Here is an 11,950-nt window from a genome sequence, read left to right as displayed (position 1 = left end):
CAGACGTGCGGCAGCCGCACAGAGCCGGAAAAACGCTTGTCCTTCTGCGGGTCGTAGTTCTTGAGGTTCACCTGTAGGTCAATGCTCTCCTTGAACTTGCGCTCCTTGCGGGTGGTGAGGACGGCCTGGATGGCTTCTGAAAGCTGCNCGGGGAGGATCTTCGACATGGCACCGCGGCGAGTACCCAACAGAAACAAAAAAAAGCCTGATCACGTAAATAATAATAAAAACGCCAGAAAGATAAGGAAAAGAAAGACGTCAATGCAGAAGGCAGTGACAGTAGTGGGCAGGCAGCGGGGGAAACAACAAAGAGAGAGAGAGAGGCTCCGCTGCGTGTCAACCACTCACACAGCCATTGAGCCACGCACGCAGCTGTATAGCTGTGCACGCATGCATGGATCCAGCTGCCCTGAATACAGCCCCAGGCAAGCAAGCACATGTGTGCAGCTGCAATTGTGCGTTTGCGCGGCTGAGTGAGTGGCTGGGAACGCTACGGAGCCGCTTTCCCCCCACATGGCCTCTTCTCTCTTTTTTTTTGTGCCATTTTTTATTGTCCCGGTAAAAAAAAAAACAACAACAACAACAACTAAACGCGATCAGTCCGCGCACGGCCGCCTCCTCTCGCGCGCAGGCGTGTGAAGACTCAGTGGTCCGCCTTTTTGCGGAAGCCGCAGCCAGTCGTCAGCATCGCCTTGCCCCCGGTAGGGCGGCAGAGTTTGGTGGCGCAGCCGTTGCACTGTACCTCCGAGGTGGCGTGGCTGTAGACCACAGTGATGGCGTTGCACCCCGGGCACTTTACGTCCATAAAGTACGCGTTAGGGCCCTGCACCAAGCGGCGGCGCTTGTGCTTCATACGCTCGGAGCGCACCGTCGGGTAGCTGAGATCAGAGTCGAAGAATCCCATCGTTTTGCGGACCTGCAGGGAATAAGAGAGAGTAGGAGAGGAAAGAACAAAAAGGGAAATAAAGGCAAGTGAACGCACACAACGCAGCGGGCGGTGAAGAGCAACAGCGACAGGGACTTGCGGCAGCGGTAGCAGCGGCCTGCCCCACAGCTTCAGTGTTAGCCCCCACACCACACACTCCCTCTCTCCTTACTCCCCTTCTTATTCGCCTCCTCCCTCCCACTACAGTAAGCGGCGGCAGAGGAAAAAGAAGACTTAAAAGGAAGTGGGTAGGAAGATGCGGTGAGGGCGCGAGCACGCACGAAAAGAAGAAAATATTTTTTTAAAAAAAAACGACAAAAACGTAAATATATTTATGGAAAAGAGAGCGAAAAGAAAAGAAAAAGAAAGTGTGGCTCTGCAGTCCTTCTACTTCTTCTTGAGGGTCGCACCAACGGGGGCCTTCGCAGTGATCTTCTTTTTGGCGACCGTCTTCTTCGCAACGGTGGACTTCACGCCAAGCTTCTTTGCAATTTTCTTTGAGATGGCGGCCTTCTTCTCCTCCTTACGCTTCTTCTTGGCGTCGCGGCGCTTCTTCTCCTTATGCGACTTGGTGTGGGCCTTGAGTGCGCGCTTCACAATGCGCTGTTCCTCGATGAGGAAGGCCCGCACGATGCGGTCCCGCACCTGCTCGTGACTCAACACACCGCCGTACGGGCGCGACGTGCTCTTCTGGTGCCGCGAGGCAAGACGGGCTTCCGTGTGGCGCAGCGCCTTTGTGCCTGCGAGGCGCTTGTGGCCAAGCACCCACGGCGTATGGGGGCCCTGAGAGCGCTTCGCACGCTTCTGCATCACGAGACGGTTGCCGGGGGTACGCACAAGCTTCATGCGGTTGCCACGCGTCGCATAGTGCATGCGGCGGCGGTACTGCACACGTGGGCAAGCCATCTTTTCCTGGGTGTGCATGGAGCGCGAAAGAAAAAGTAAAAAAGAGCGAAAAAGAGAGAGGTGAATCAATAATAATGATAATAACCATTGGGGGAAGGAGGGTACTGGAAAAAGACAAAGGTGTAGAAAAGCAATGCACAGAAGACCACAGAAAAAAAGAAAGAGAGAAGCGGGCCACGCGCGCGACCCCGTCAGGAGCCGCAGTGGCGCTTAACGCGCGGCAATCCACGCGTTTGGTCAAGTCGCGTGAGGAAGAACCCGCCGCCGTCGTGCAGCTCCTCCGCCACCCACGCCTCCTTGGCGACGCTGCACGCCACCCGCACCGCCGCCGCGAGAGGGGCCCCAAGTATACCAGGCAGGCGCCATGGTTGTGGAGGTCGCGGTAGCCCACAAAGGCGGCGCCAAACTGGCTGCCGTGACGCAGCCGCAGCCCCTCCACGTCGGTGAGGTAGCGGTAGAGGCGGCATAAAATGGCGTGGCGCTCCCGCAGGCGCGCGCAGCGCCGCGCGTCGTCGGGGCGCAGGAAGACGACGTCAACGGAGCGGGCGGCAAGGTGTTCTAGCTCCTCGATGCTGAGCTGGGCGCCGCGATAGTGGCGCTTGCGCGCCTGTGGAAGTGTCTGCAGAAGGCCAGCAGGGTCCTCGCAGAAAAACAGCGGGCCGTGCGTGTGGAGAACACGCAGGACGGGGCGGTTGGCCACGCCGGCACCGCCTTCTTCACTCGTTCCCACCACCATTGCCACCTGTGGTCAGAGGGACGAAGAGGAAAAGCGCAGGAAACAAAAGCAAAAGAAGAGAAAGTAAGAAAGGAGAAGAGGAGGCAGTGGCACGCCAACAGAATAATAATGGTAAGGCGATGGCGACGTCGATGTCACAGCGTTCCTCCCTGCTTACAGAAAGACGGTGTGTGTGTGTGTGTGTGTGTGGCTAAAAAAAAAAAGGTTGGGCAGGCGAGAAAGAAAAAGCAACCATTATTTTACAGTAGGCGGCAACGCAACACTCCAAGGAAGAGAAATAAAACCCACACCTACAAAAAAAAAGGAAGAAAGGGGAATGGGAAGGGAACGCAAGGTTAGAAGAAACACGTCCAACAGGATGCACAGGGGTTTATATATATATATATATAGAGAGAGAGAGAGAATGCTATGTATGTAAGTAAATGGGTAATGGCGTCGGTGCGGATACACCTGTTATACACGCGCGGGCTCGCTCACACCGCGACGGCCTCTTCAATGGGCGCCATGGTCGTCACGCTTAGCGTGGGCGGTTCCGCCGCCGTCACCGCGTTCGGCACAATCACAAAGCGCCGCGGCACATCCTCGCAGACGGGAACAATAGTCACCAGCTCCTCGTGCTCCTCGTCCACCGCCACTACAAGCAGCAGCCCGGCCACCGGGGCCAGCGGCACCTCTTCTATCACCTCCGCATGGGAGAGGGCGCAGATCGACCCGGCGAGCGCGGGGGTCGCCGCCACCTTGCGGCAGGAGACCACCACCGCAACTGTTGTCGCCGCCTCCGATGCCAGGCCAGGGGTCGCGTACTGGACAAACTGCAGCTGTGCGAGCGGCAGTACGACCTTGGCGCAGCCCAACGGGAACTGCGGAGTGCCGGCAAAGTACTCCCGCAGCCGTGGCTCGCGCAACGAGCCGGCACACCGTCGCACCACCGGCGTGGCATACGAGAACTCACAGTCAGGCAGCACCCGCTGGACGTCCTCCTGCAGAAACGTCGACCACGTCTCTGAGCCGTCCCGGGCGCTGACCGTCACAACGTGGGTGGGACGCACCAGCTCGATAAGCCTGCGGAAGTACACGCTTTCCTTGACGCCAGCTACCGGCGCAGGGGCGTCAATGACGAGATGGACGCGCTCGTGATGCGCTGCGGCGTGGAGCAGCGTCTCTGTGCACTCCTGCAGCTGCTCCACAAAGTACATGAACGAAACCATGGTCGCCGCCGACGGGCAGGAGGCCTCCCCGACAAAGAGGGAGAAGGGAAGCAGCGTCGGCGCTGACGTGGTGCCGGGCCACAGCGCATGCTCCACCTGCACTGTTGAGACGCAGCCGGGGGCGTAGACGCAGTTTGACTCAGGATTGAGGTCCATCAAAAAGACGGCCGCGGCGGGCGCGGTGGTGGACTCCCCCGCCGCGTCCTCCCGCAACAGGTTACAAATGGTGTGTGCCGTCAGCGTCTTTCCGCTGTGGGCCTGCCCGATCACCAGCACCTTCGTACGACGCTCTGCAGCCAGGGTGCGGCGGCACAGCTGCACAACAGCGGCCATGCCGGTGGCCGTCTTTACCGTTTCAAACGGCACGGTCGCGGTGGCCTGGACAGAGCCGCCCTCCAGCGTGTACAGCACGACACAGCGGGTCTCCGGTTCAAGAAAAAAGACACTGGTTCCTCTTGCCGGGAGCAGCACCCCAGCTACCTCCACCACACCTGATAACAGCTGCAGCTCAACGGCGCCATCGCCAGTGATAGTGCACTCCTCCCCCGCGCTAATAGTAATCTTGCGGTGGTACACCGACGCCATGGCCGCAGGCGCGGCGTACCTCAATGTTTATTTTCGCCTTCTTTTTTCCTGTGATCACCTCGCCGCCGCAGAGCCCTGGTGTCCCCCCCCCCTGCTTTCGGCCTTCGCCCCCCTCCGCTGCTGCTGAGAAAAAGGAGGAAAAAAGAAAAAAGTGTTGCCGCCTGCCTACGCCCAAGAGTTGTGCCTCTGCTGCGCCGCCCGCTACCTGAACCGGTGCGTGTTAATGTGCGTTCTCCCCAGCTAGCCCGTACGCTTCGCCGCGAGAAAACTCTCCTCGTAATCTTTTTATCTCTCGCCGCCTTCTTTCCCCTTTTATTTCTTTTTAGTGCTCTTTTTTATGTTTTCTCCTTTTTATTTCCTTCTGTGTTCGTTCCTCGCCGCACAACTGCAACTGAGCGGCCGCCACGACGCAGGAAAAAAAAAAGGAAGGTTGGAGAGCGCGCCGCAGAAAGACGGACAGATAAAGCAACAGAAACCACGGCAACGACGAAGAGGAAGAAGAAGCGGAGAGGAAAAAACTAAAAAAAAAAAAAACATGGAGTGGAGCTAAGGAAAAAACACGCACACACGCAGGAAGAAAACGAGAACAAAAAAAAAAAAGAGACGGGCGCCACGTGTGCGTTTGCGCCTCCGCCTTTTCCCACCAGCTGCGTGGTGAATACTCAACTCGGGGGGCAGTTGGAGGGGTGATTTTTCATTCCTCGCAGTTTCCGTTTCCCTTCATTTTTCTTCTAATACAAACATTTCTTATTATCAGTGTCTCCCTTGCCCTCAGGCCCCAAATTTTCACTTCTCACAGCAGCCCTTCTTCCCCAAAGACTCTTTGGGAAGGGGAGGGTGCCGCGTGTGCACCCACCTCACTGATGACAACAGCAGCAGCAGTGCCCACATACACAGAAAGAGAGAGAAGAGAGGGAGTGATGGTTACATGCATGCACATGTGTGTGTGGAGGGAGTTAGGGAGAGGGAGAGGAAGAGAAGGAAAGAGGGGAGAATGGGGCTAGCAAAAACGCAGCATCCCTCATCCGGCCTCCACACAGCGTCTTTTTGGCCGGCCGTCCCTCACGCATCCCCCGCTCCATCGCCGACGGCAGCAGCACACACACACACATTCAGAGTTTTTACTTCCAGAACTATGCTTACTACACCTCCCCCGCCATCGCGCCTTTTTTTCTCTATATTTATTCCTTCCTCTCGCTCGTTACATTGCTGGGGGGTACACATACAAAAAAAAAGGGAATAAAAATAAAGGTAAAAGGGAGGAGATGAAGGGAGGGACAGCTCCTCCAGCCAGAGCCCATGTGCATAACTGCACCTTAATTTCCCCCCGCCTCGCTGTATATTATCATCCTCTTTTGATCCATTATGCTTTGTTATCTATTTTTTTTTCTTTTTCTCCGTTGCTACTGTTGTTCGTTTTGCATTGGTCACTTTTGACAGCCGGCGCAAAGGTGTGCAGCAAAGCCCCCAGGAACTAACAAGACACATTACGAACGTCTTCATGTATTCCTTGTTTGTTTTCCCCGCGTGTATATACACAACCATAAATGTGCGTACATATTATATCTCGCGTAAATCAAAAACCGCTACAGTAAGCTGCGCGATCGCTACATAGACGCATTGCGCGGGGCGACGGTTCCGTTTTATTTATTTCCTTCCCTCTGTCCGTCAGTCTGTTTGACCCGCGTGTTCTGTTTTTGTGTGTTTCGCGGCCTCTTCTTCTTCTGCCTCCTCCGGCACGGTCACAGCGCAGCGGCAAGCGACGGACGCACAGCCGCCAGCTTCCCCCCCTCTCACACTCGCACAGAAAAGCAGGATGGTGCCGAATCAAAAACAAAACGGAAAACAATAACAACCACACAAAGGAGGAAAGATTTAAAAAAAAACGCGCCAATAAAAAAAAAAAAAAGAGGGAGAAAGGAACCACCGATACCTACTAACCCACAACAAAGACAGAGTAAAAGAAAAAAAGGGGGTGTGCGTGTTGCTGCCCGCTTGAAACGGGCAAGCGGAAAAAAGCACAGGGATAGGAATAGCGGGCCAGGCGCAGTGAGAATGCAAGGGCCGGTAGTAAACGAGAATGGAAAGGCAACGAAAGAAACAAAACAAAAAGCAAGAACATATTGCGAATGGAAAAAAGGAGGCATAAAACAAAAGAAAATATATATATTTATATACACAACTTAAACGGGTGTCCCTCTCCCCCTATGTTTTATTTACATATATAAGTATAGTTCCTTTTTGCATTCCTCCCCCACCATTACTTCCTCCTCCGTTTTTTTTTTTTGTGTGTAGTATCCTTAGTTATTTCCCCTCGCTACTCTTCCTTCGCAGCTCAGGCAGGTGGCGGGATTCCACTGCATCCCGTTCCCTCCCCAGACCGCTCTGGTCGTTACTTGCGGGCGGGTGCCTCACACTGTAGAGGGAAAAAAAAGAGGCGACACCACCTCAAGCTATTGAGCAATGCAAGTGGAAGGGCGGCTGCGGAAGCCGTGCGGAGGGCCGGTGGCGCACGACAGTCATGATGCAGACGCCGTTTGGCACGCCGGTGGCGGGCACCTCGTTGGATGCACTCGCGTGCGGGCCGTGGTGGGCGTCGGAGGCCAACCGCAACAGCACCTCCTCTGCGATGTACTCGGGATCCTCGCCAGCAACGCTGCGCAGCGTGCGCTCGACGGAGCTCCAGTCCCGCATCCGGTCACATCCCCGCAGCACGACCAGAACGTCGCCGCTCCTGAGGCCCACTTCGTGGTGCTGCACGCGGTCCACCTCCCCGGTGCAGTAGAGCACAATGCGGTGAGACCGGAATAGGGAAACAGCGCATAGGCCGGCAAGCTGAATTTTGGCCGCCGGCACTTGACCCGGTTCCTCTTTCACCAGGCGCACTGCCGCTGTGGCGTCAGGGGCCTCGCAGCTAAGAATGGAAGGGGTGCAGCTGAAGGAAAGACCCGGGGATGTTAGCCGTGTCACTTTCACAGCGCGGTCGGCGAAGAAGAGGCCAGCGCCTCTTCTAGAGTCAGCCCCGTCACCAACATTATCACCGTTGAAGCTGGGCGGTGCGGCATACTTGGTGGTAGCCGCGCTCAGCAGCCGCGGGACCCAGTGGGCAGTCGTACGGCGCATGATTGGGCGGGCTTCCTCCAAAACGCCAAAGCGCTAGTCATAAAACGTGCGTGCAACAAACAAAAGCGTGTATTTAAAAAAAATAAAAACAAGAAGATGTATGTATATTATATGTACATTTATATATATATATATATATAACAAAAAGGACAAAGCGAAGAAGTGTAGTAAATAGCTCGGCATGCCTAGCCGCTGTCACGGAGGCAAAAAAAAAAAGGGCGGAGTCCCGATGAGAGAGGCAGAGAGACAGAGAACTACACCGCGCATGTCACTGCGCTGCTCACATGGGTGGCGGCAGCAGCAGCCGCAGCAGTCGTTGTTGCCGTCGTCGTCGAGGGGGGAAGGAGGCAAAGAAACGGGAAGATGCAGAAACACCAACAGAAGCAACAACAAGAAAAAGGCTGGAAAGCAGCAGAGCAAATGAAGAATGAAGAAGAAAAGGAAAAAGACGAGACAACACAGTTTGCGTTGTTGTTGTGTCCCCCCCCCCCACCTTCTTACCAGCCTACGAGGCATGTGCATTCACCACCGTCTTTCCTCCAGTGACGCGTCTCACCTCTCGCCGCTTTCCCCACCCCCGCCCTGGTTGCTTTTCCCATCGGAGCGGCCGTGTCGCAAAGGCACGCCTCGTCCGCGTCTATCCACCCCACACGCACACACGCACACACGCTCAGGCACCGTTCCCCTGTCCTTCCCGTTTTTTTCTTTTTTTGACCCACCCACCCGTCCCCAACCTTTTTTCTCCCCCAGCTTTGGACGGTGTGTTTGCGGCAACTCTGACTCCCTGCCCCAAGACCCCGACAACGCTCATACAGACGACACCGCGCGTGGCAGCCGCAACAGCGCCTCGGCGCGCTGCAGCTGCGCGATGTCGCTCTCCTGCAGCGCTGTGCTTGCCGGCAGGACCGCCGCCGCCATGGTCGTGGCTGTGTGCTCGCACGCGAGCAGGCCGCGAATGCGCTCCATCAGGTACGCCGCACAGATCTCCCTGCTCTCGCCGGTAAGCTGCCCCACCGTCGCGGCGAGTGTCGTCGCCACGTCCCCCACGGTAAGCTCCGGCCCCTCAACGCGTTCGTCGAGAACGTGGAAAAACACGTCGAAGACGGCGCCCTGAGACACCCCGCTGGAGTGCAACAGCGCCGCAATCTGTGCCGCCGACTCCCCGTGCTGGGCGAGCACCGCCACAAACGGCAGCAAAGGCAGGCCGGCCGCGTAGCCGTCGTAGTACTCCCGCACTACATTCCGCACCGCCTCCGTCGCGGGCACGCCGGTCACAAGGAGAAACTCGAGTAAATCCTGCACCGCCTCCACTGTGACCTTCTCTGGGGTCTCGGGGTGCACCTTCAGCAGGTCCAGCTGAACCCTCGCCCCACCCTGCTGCTTGTACTCCCCGGCCAACTGAAAGAGTCGCCGCTCCTCCAAGTACGTGTGCCGCAGCTCATCCACGTCCGCCTCGAGCTTCTCCTGCTGCCAGGCATCAACCCGGGGAGTCGCTGCGCCCCACGCCGCCGTAATGGCTTCTGCCAGCTCCTCCTGCAGAAGCAGAACAAAGTAGACAAACTGCTCCGACATTGTTGGATCCGCCTCCAAAGCAAGCTTAATGCACAGGATCCTTGAGGAAAGCGCGAGACGCTGTTGCCCCCGTGCAATGTCGCAAAAACCCCGCGCGGCAGCGGTGGGACGTCGCGTGCGATTATGCCAGCACACGCAGAACAACGCTGTGAGGGTTTGGGGCTCCGCAATCACGACGGCGTGTTCCTCCAGCACCTCCGCAAAGCCCATCACGTGGTCATCTTCGAGAGGGTGGCTCACCATCCACCGCACCACGGCGCGCTGAAGTACGGGATGCTCGGCGGCAGCCTGCAGGACGATGCCAAGGCCTCGCTTCAGCCGCTCGGGGGACTCACTTCGGCTGTAGCGCTCCAGCATCACTAGCACGTCCGCAATGGCGTCTCGGCTGTACCGTAGCCAACAGAGCAGTAGCCGGAGGTGCGGCATGCTGTCGGGGAATGCATCCTCGAGCTTCTCCGCCACGTAGTCAAACACCTGCTCCTGACGCAGCGAGAGAACGTTATCGCAGGCGTACGCCAACGCCGCATCCGGCTTGTTGGCTGAGATGCAAACCGCAACCTGGACTACGTGGCGGGCGCGCAGCGGGAGAATGTCCCGTCGTGCCTCCAGCTGCGCGATCACAAATGAGTCCGCTGTTGACAAGGTCTCCATGCAAAGCGATGTGATGGCTGTGGTCGGGTCGTCACCCCACACCACGCGTTCTAGTCTATTCCGCCCTGTGGTGGCGACGCCTGGGCTACCGCGCAGTCGCAGACCGTACAGCCAGCACAGCACCCCGGCGTCCTGAAGCCCCTTCAGGAGCGTTTCTAGCAGCATCGCCTGCGCATTAAGCGCAGTGCGAGGCGTGAAGTGGTGGTGCGAGGTGGCGGCAAACCCACTCCACGACAGCTCCAGCCACTTGGGGCAGTCCAGGTAACCAGACGGGCGCAGCAGCGCCTCCAGTTTTTCGCGCCACGCCCACAGGTGGGCAGCAATGCGCTCTAAGCCACAAATCAGATGCCATGCAAAGGGTGCATTCCACAGCGACGACGCCAACGCCATCTCGCGATGCACAAGTGAGACGATACCATGCACGCCAGGCGCAACCCGCATGCCGTTTCCGCGAAACGTCGGCTGCATAAGCTCCGTTAGTAGTGACGACATAACCTCCGTCGAGGCCCCGGCGAAGACTGCCCCAACCAAGGCGGCTATGCCCCGCTTTGAGCCAAGCCGCTGCAGCACGGTGCGGGGCCCGTCCCTTGGGCCCGGCTGCTGCACAAGTTCAGCAAACATGGAGCCAAGGGATCGCACTCCGATGCGGCACAGAATCCCAGCTTTACCGTACACAACGAACGCCGCTGCAGGATCCGCCGGCTCGCTGACGCACGCCACTCCCACCGCCGTCGCGCTAAGTCGCAGCACGGCCACAACCTCCACAACATCGTACATATCCTCGTAGATGGGAGAAGCGGCGGTTAGCATCGTCAAGGTACAGGTCCGTGCGTCGTACAGCATCGTCGTACCCTCGGTGTCCTGCGCCGCTAACGTCACGCTGTCAAAGCGAATGTCCTCCGGCAAAGGACGCACCGCACCCAAACACATCGCGGAACGGGCCTCGTCGGAACCTTTTGCGGGAGCCGCCTCAAACAGTACAGGCTGTCGCCCGCCATCGTTGAAAACAAGCATGGTGTATCGGTGCACTTGCGAACTCGGGAGCACAGCCACCACATTCCCTTGCAGCTGTACGGAACACACCGCGGCGAAGGCGTCCGTGGAAGTGTACGCCCACATTGTAAGGTCAGTGTTTGACAGCACGAACAGTTTTGCATCACTGGCGTCGTAGGCGCTGTCGCGGTACCGTCGCGTGTCCCAGAGAGACGTCATCGTCTGAATGAACTTTAAGGGTTGGCGTCGGTGCGCTGGGACCAGGCTCACCTTCTGTTGTCCCTCAATGGCGATCTGGTACGTCGCCACCTGGGCGTTCCCGTAACAGAGCGCCAGCTCCCCGTCTCTAACAAACACAATCTTTTCTACGGAGTGTTTTGTGCTGACAAAGACGTCGCCTGTGATCTGCAACTGTGGTTTTTCCTGCAGCAACGCCAAATACACGCCGTCCGTGAGACCGACGGCGAGAATGGAGTGCGTGTCTGCCCCTTGCTGCTGGATGCAGACATCATGGATGGGGCCGTCCCACGGTGGACAATAAAAGTGGTCGCCCTGCCGTACCACAAGAAGACGGTTATCGCTCATGATAAGATGGGCCCCATTCTGCCACTGGGCGTGGTAGCGTCCACTACCGTTAAGCAAGTTGGCGCACGGCCAGACGTGCCCCTTCTCCATTCTCACGTCAAAAAGCGGGCAGTGCGACGCGGGGCGCAACACGCTGCGAAGCAGCGGCGGAGAAGCCCCCCTGCTGCCCACCTCGCCCTGCTCAGCGTAGTGAAGCAGGGACTGCGACAACATCCCTCACAGCCTGCTCCCCCTCCTCCTCACCTCTTCCAGGAACTACCAGCGGCTTGTTGTTGTTGTTGTTGTTTTGCCTTTTAGATATAGATGGGTGAATATACTATTATTATTACGACGCTGCTTCGTTTTCTCTTTCTCTCTCTATCTCCCTCTCTGTGTGCGTCCCCCCTTGCCCGTTTGCTTGTTGCTTGGTCACCTGCTGCCGACTTCCCTCCACCGCCCACCCTGGCGTGAAAAACAACTCTGGTACAGCAAGGCAAAGAAAGAGAGGGAGAAATCAGAAATTCTACGCGTAAGCAGGCATACGCACCCCATTGCGGGAGCGCTAAGAAGAGTTTAACCCACATTTTACAAAACATCATCCTACTCCCTCTCTCTCTCTCTCATCTACCTACCTCNNCTATTGTTACATGTAGANCAGTGAACACTCTGACAAGAGACAAGACATAC

At 57.2% G+C, this 11,950-nt stretch overlaps 4 protein-coding genes and 1 pseudogene across 4 annotated transcripts, besides 12 other annotated features; all 5 read right to left on the bottom strand.

Annotated features, from left to right (window-relative positions):
* Positions 1 to 560: 560 nt before the first annotated feature.
* Positions 561 to 587: a microsatellite.
* Positions 588 to 1,312: 725 nt separating this feature from the next.
* TraAM80_08242 (60S ribosomal protein L34) lies at positions 1,313 to 1,849 on the bottom strand (the record flags this gene model as incomplete). The annotated part of the gene is made up of 1 exon (XM_029384996.1): positions 1,313 to 1,849. One exon carries the CDS (start codon positions 1,847 to 1,849, stop codon positions 1,313 to 1,315), a length of 537 nt encoding a protein of 178 aa, XP_029235154.1.
* A 221-nt stretch (positions 1,850 to 2,070) lies between these two features.
* On the bottom strand, positions 2,071 to 2,550 carry TraAM80_08241 (hypothetical protein; annotated as a pseudogene).
* A 183-nt stretch (positions 2,551 to 2,733) lies between these two features.
* Positions 2,734 to 2,756: a microsatellite.
* Positions 2,757 to 2,938: 182 nt separating this feature from the next.
* Positions 2,939 to 2,956: a microsatellite.
* Positions 2,957 to 3,040: 84 nt separating this feature from the next.
* TraAM80_08240 (uncharacterized protein) lies at positions 3,041 to 4,360 on the bottom strand (the record flags this gene model as incomplete). Its single annotated transcript, XM_029384995.1, has 1 exon — positions 3,041 to 4,360. The coding sequence occupies one exon, from the start codon at positions 4,358 to 4,360 to the stop codon at positions 3,041 to 3,043; it is 1,320 nt and encodes a 439-aa protein (XP_029235153.1).
* A 512-nt stretch (positions 4,361 to 4,872) lies between these two features.
* Positions 4,873 to 4,894: a microsatellite.
* A 415-nt stretch (positions 4,895 to 5,309) lies between these two features.
* Positions 5,310 to 5,354: a microsatellite.
* Positions 5,355 to 6,185: 831 nt separating this feature from the next.
* Positions 6,186 to 6,224: a microsatellite.
* Positions 6,225 to 6,808: 584 nt separating this feature from the next.
* Positions 6,809 to 7,483, bottom strand: TraAM80_08239 (uncharacterized protein; the record flags this gene model as incomplete). The annotated part of the gene is made up of 1 exon (XM_029384994.1): positions 6,809 to 7,483. One exon carries the CDS (start codon positions 7,481 to 7,483, stop codon positions 6,809 to 6,811), a length of 675 nt encoding a protein of 224 aa, XP_029235152.1.
* A 96-nt stretch (positions 7,484 to 7,579) lies between these two features.
* Positions 7,580 to 7,623: a microsatellite.
* Positions 7,624 to 7,774: 151 nt separating this feature from the next.
* Positions 7,775 to 7,796: a microsatellite.
* A 66-nt stretch (positions 7,797 to 7,862) lies between these two features.
* Positions 7,863 to 7,935: a microsatellite.
* A 355-nt stretch (positions 7,936 to 8,290) lies between these two features.
* TraAM80_08238 (uncharacterized protein) lies at positions 8,291 to 11,497 on the bottom strand (the record flags this gene model as incomplete). The annotated part of the gene is made up of 1 exon (XM_029384993.1): positions 8,291 to 11,497. One exon carries the CDS (start codon positions 11,495 to 11,497, stop codon positions 8,291 to 8,293), a length of 3,207 nt encoding a protein of 1,068 aa, XP_029235151.1.
* A 53-nt stretch (positions 11,498 to 11,550) lies between these two features.
* Positions 11,551 to 11,573: a microsatellite.
* A 55-nt stretch (positions 11,574 to 11,628) lies between these two features.
* Positions 11,629 to 11,655: a microsatellite.
* A 211-nt stretch (positions 11,656 to 11,866) lies between these two features.
* Positions 11,867 to 11,889: a microsatellite.
* Positions 11,890 to 11,950: the final 61 nt, after the last annotated feature.

This window comes from Trypanosoma rangeli (genome assembly GCF_003719475.1).
Source record: "Trypanosoma rangeli strain AM80 chromosome Unknown Tra_15.4_contig_00391, whole genome shotgun sequence".
Classification (NCBI taxonomy): domain Eukaryota; phylum Euglenozoa; class Kinetoplastea; order Trypanosomatida; family Trypanosomatidae; genus Trypanosoma; species Trypanosoma rangeli.
Note: the sequence above shows the minus strand (reverse complement) of the source record. Positions and strands in the feature narration are given on the sequence as shown.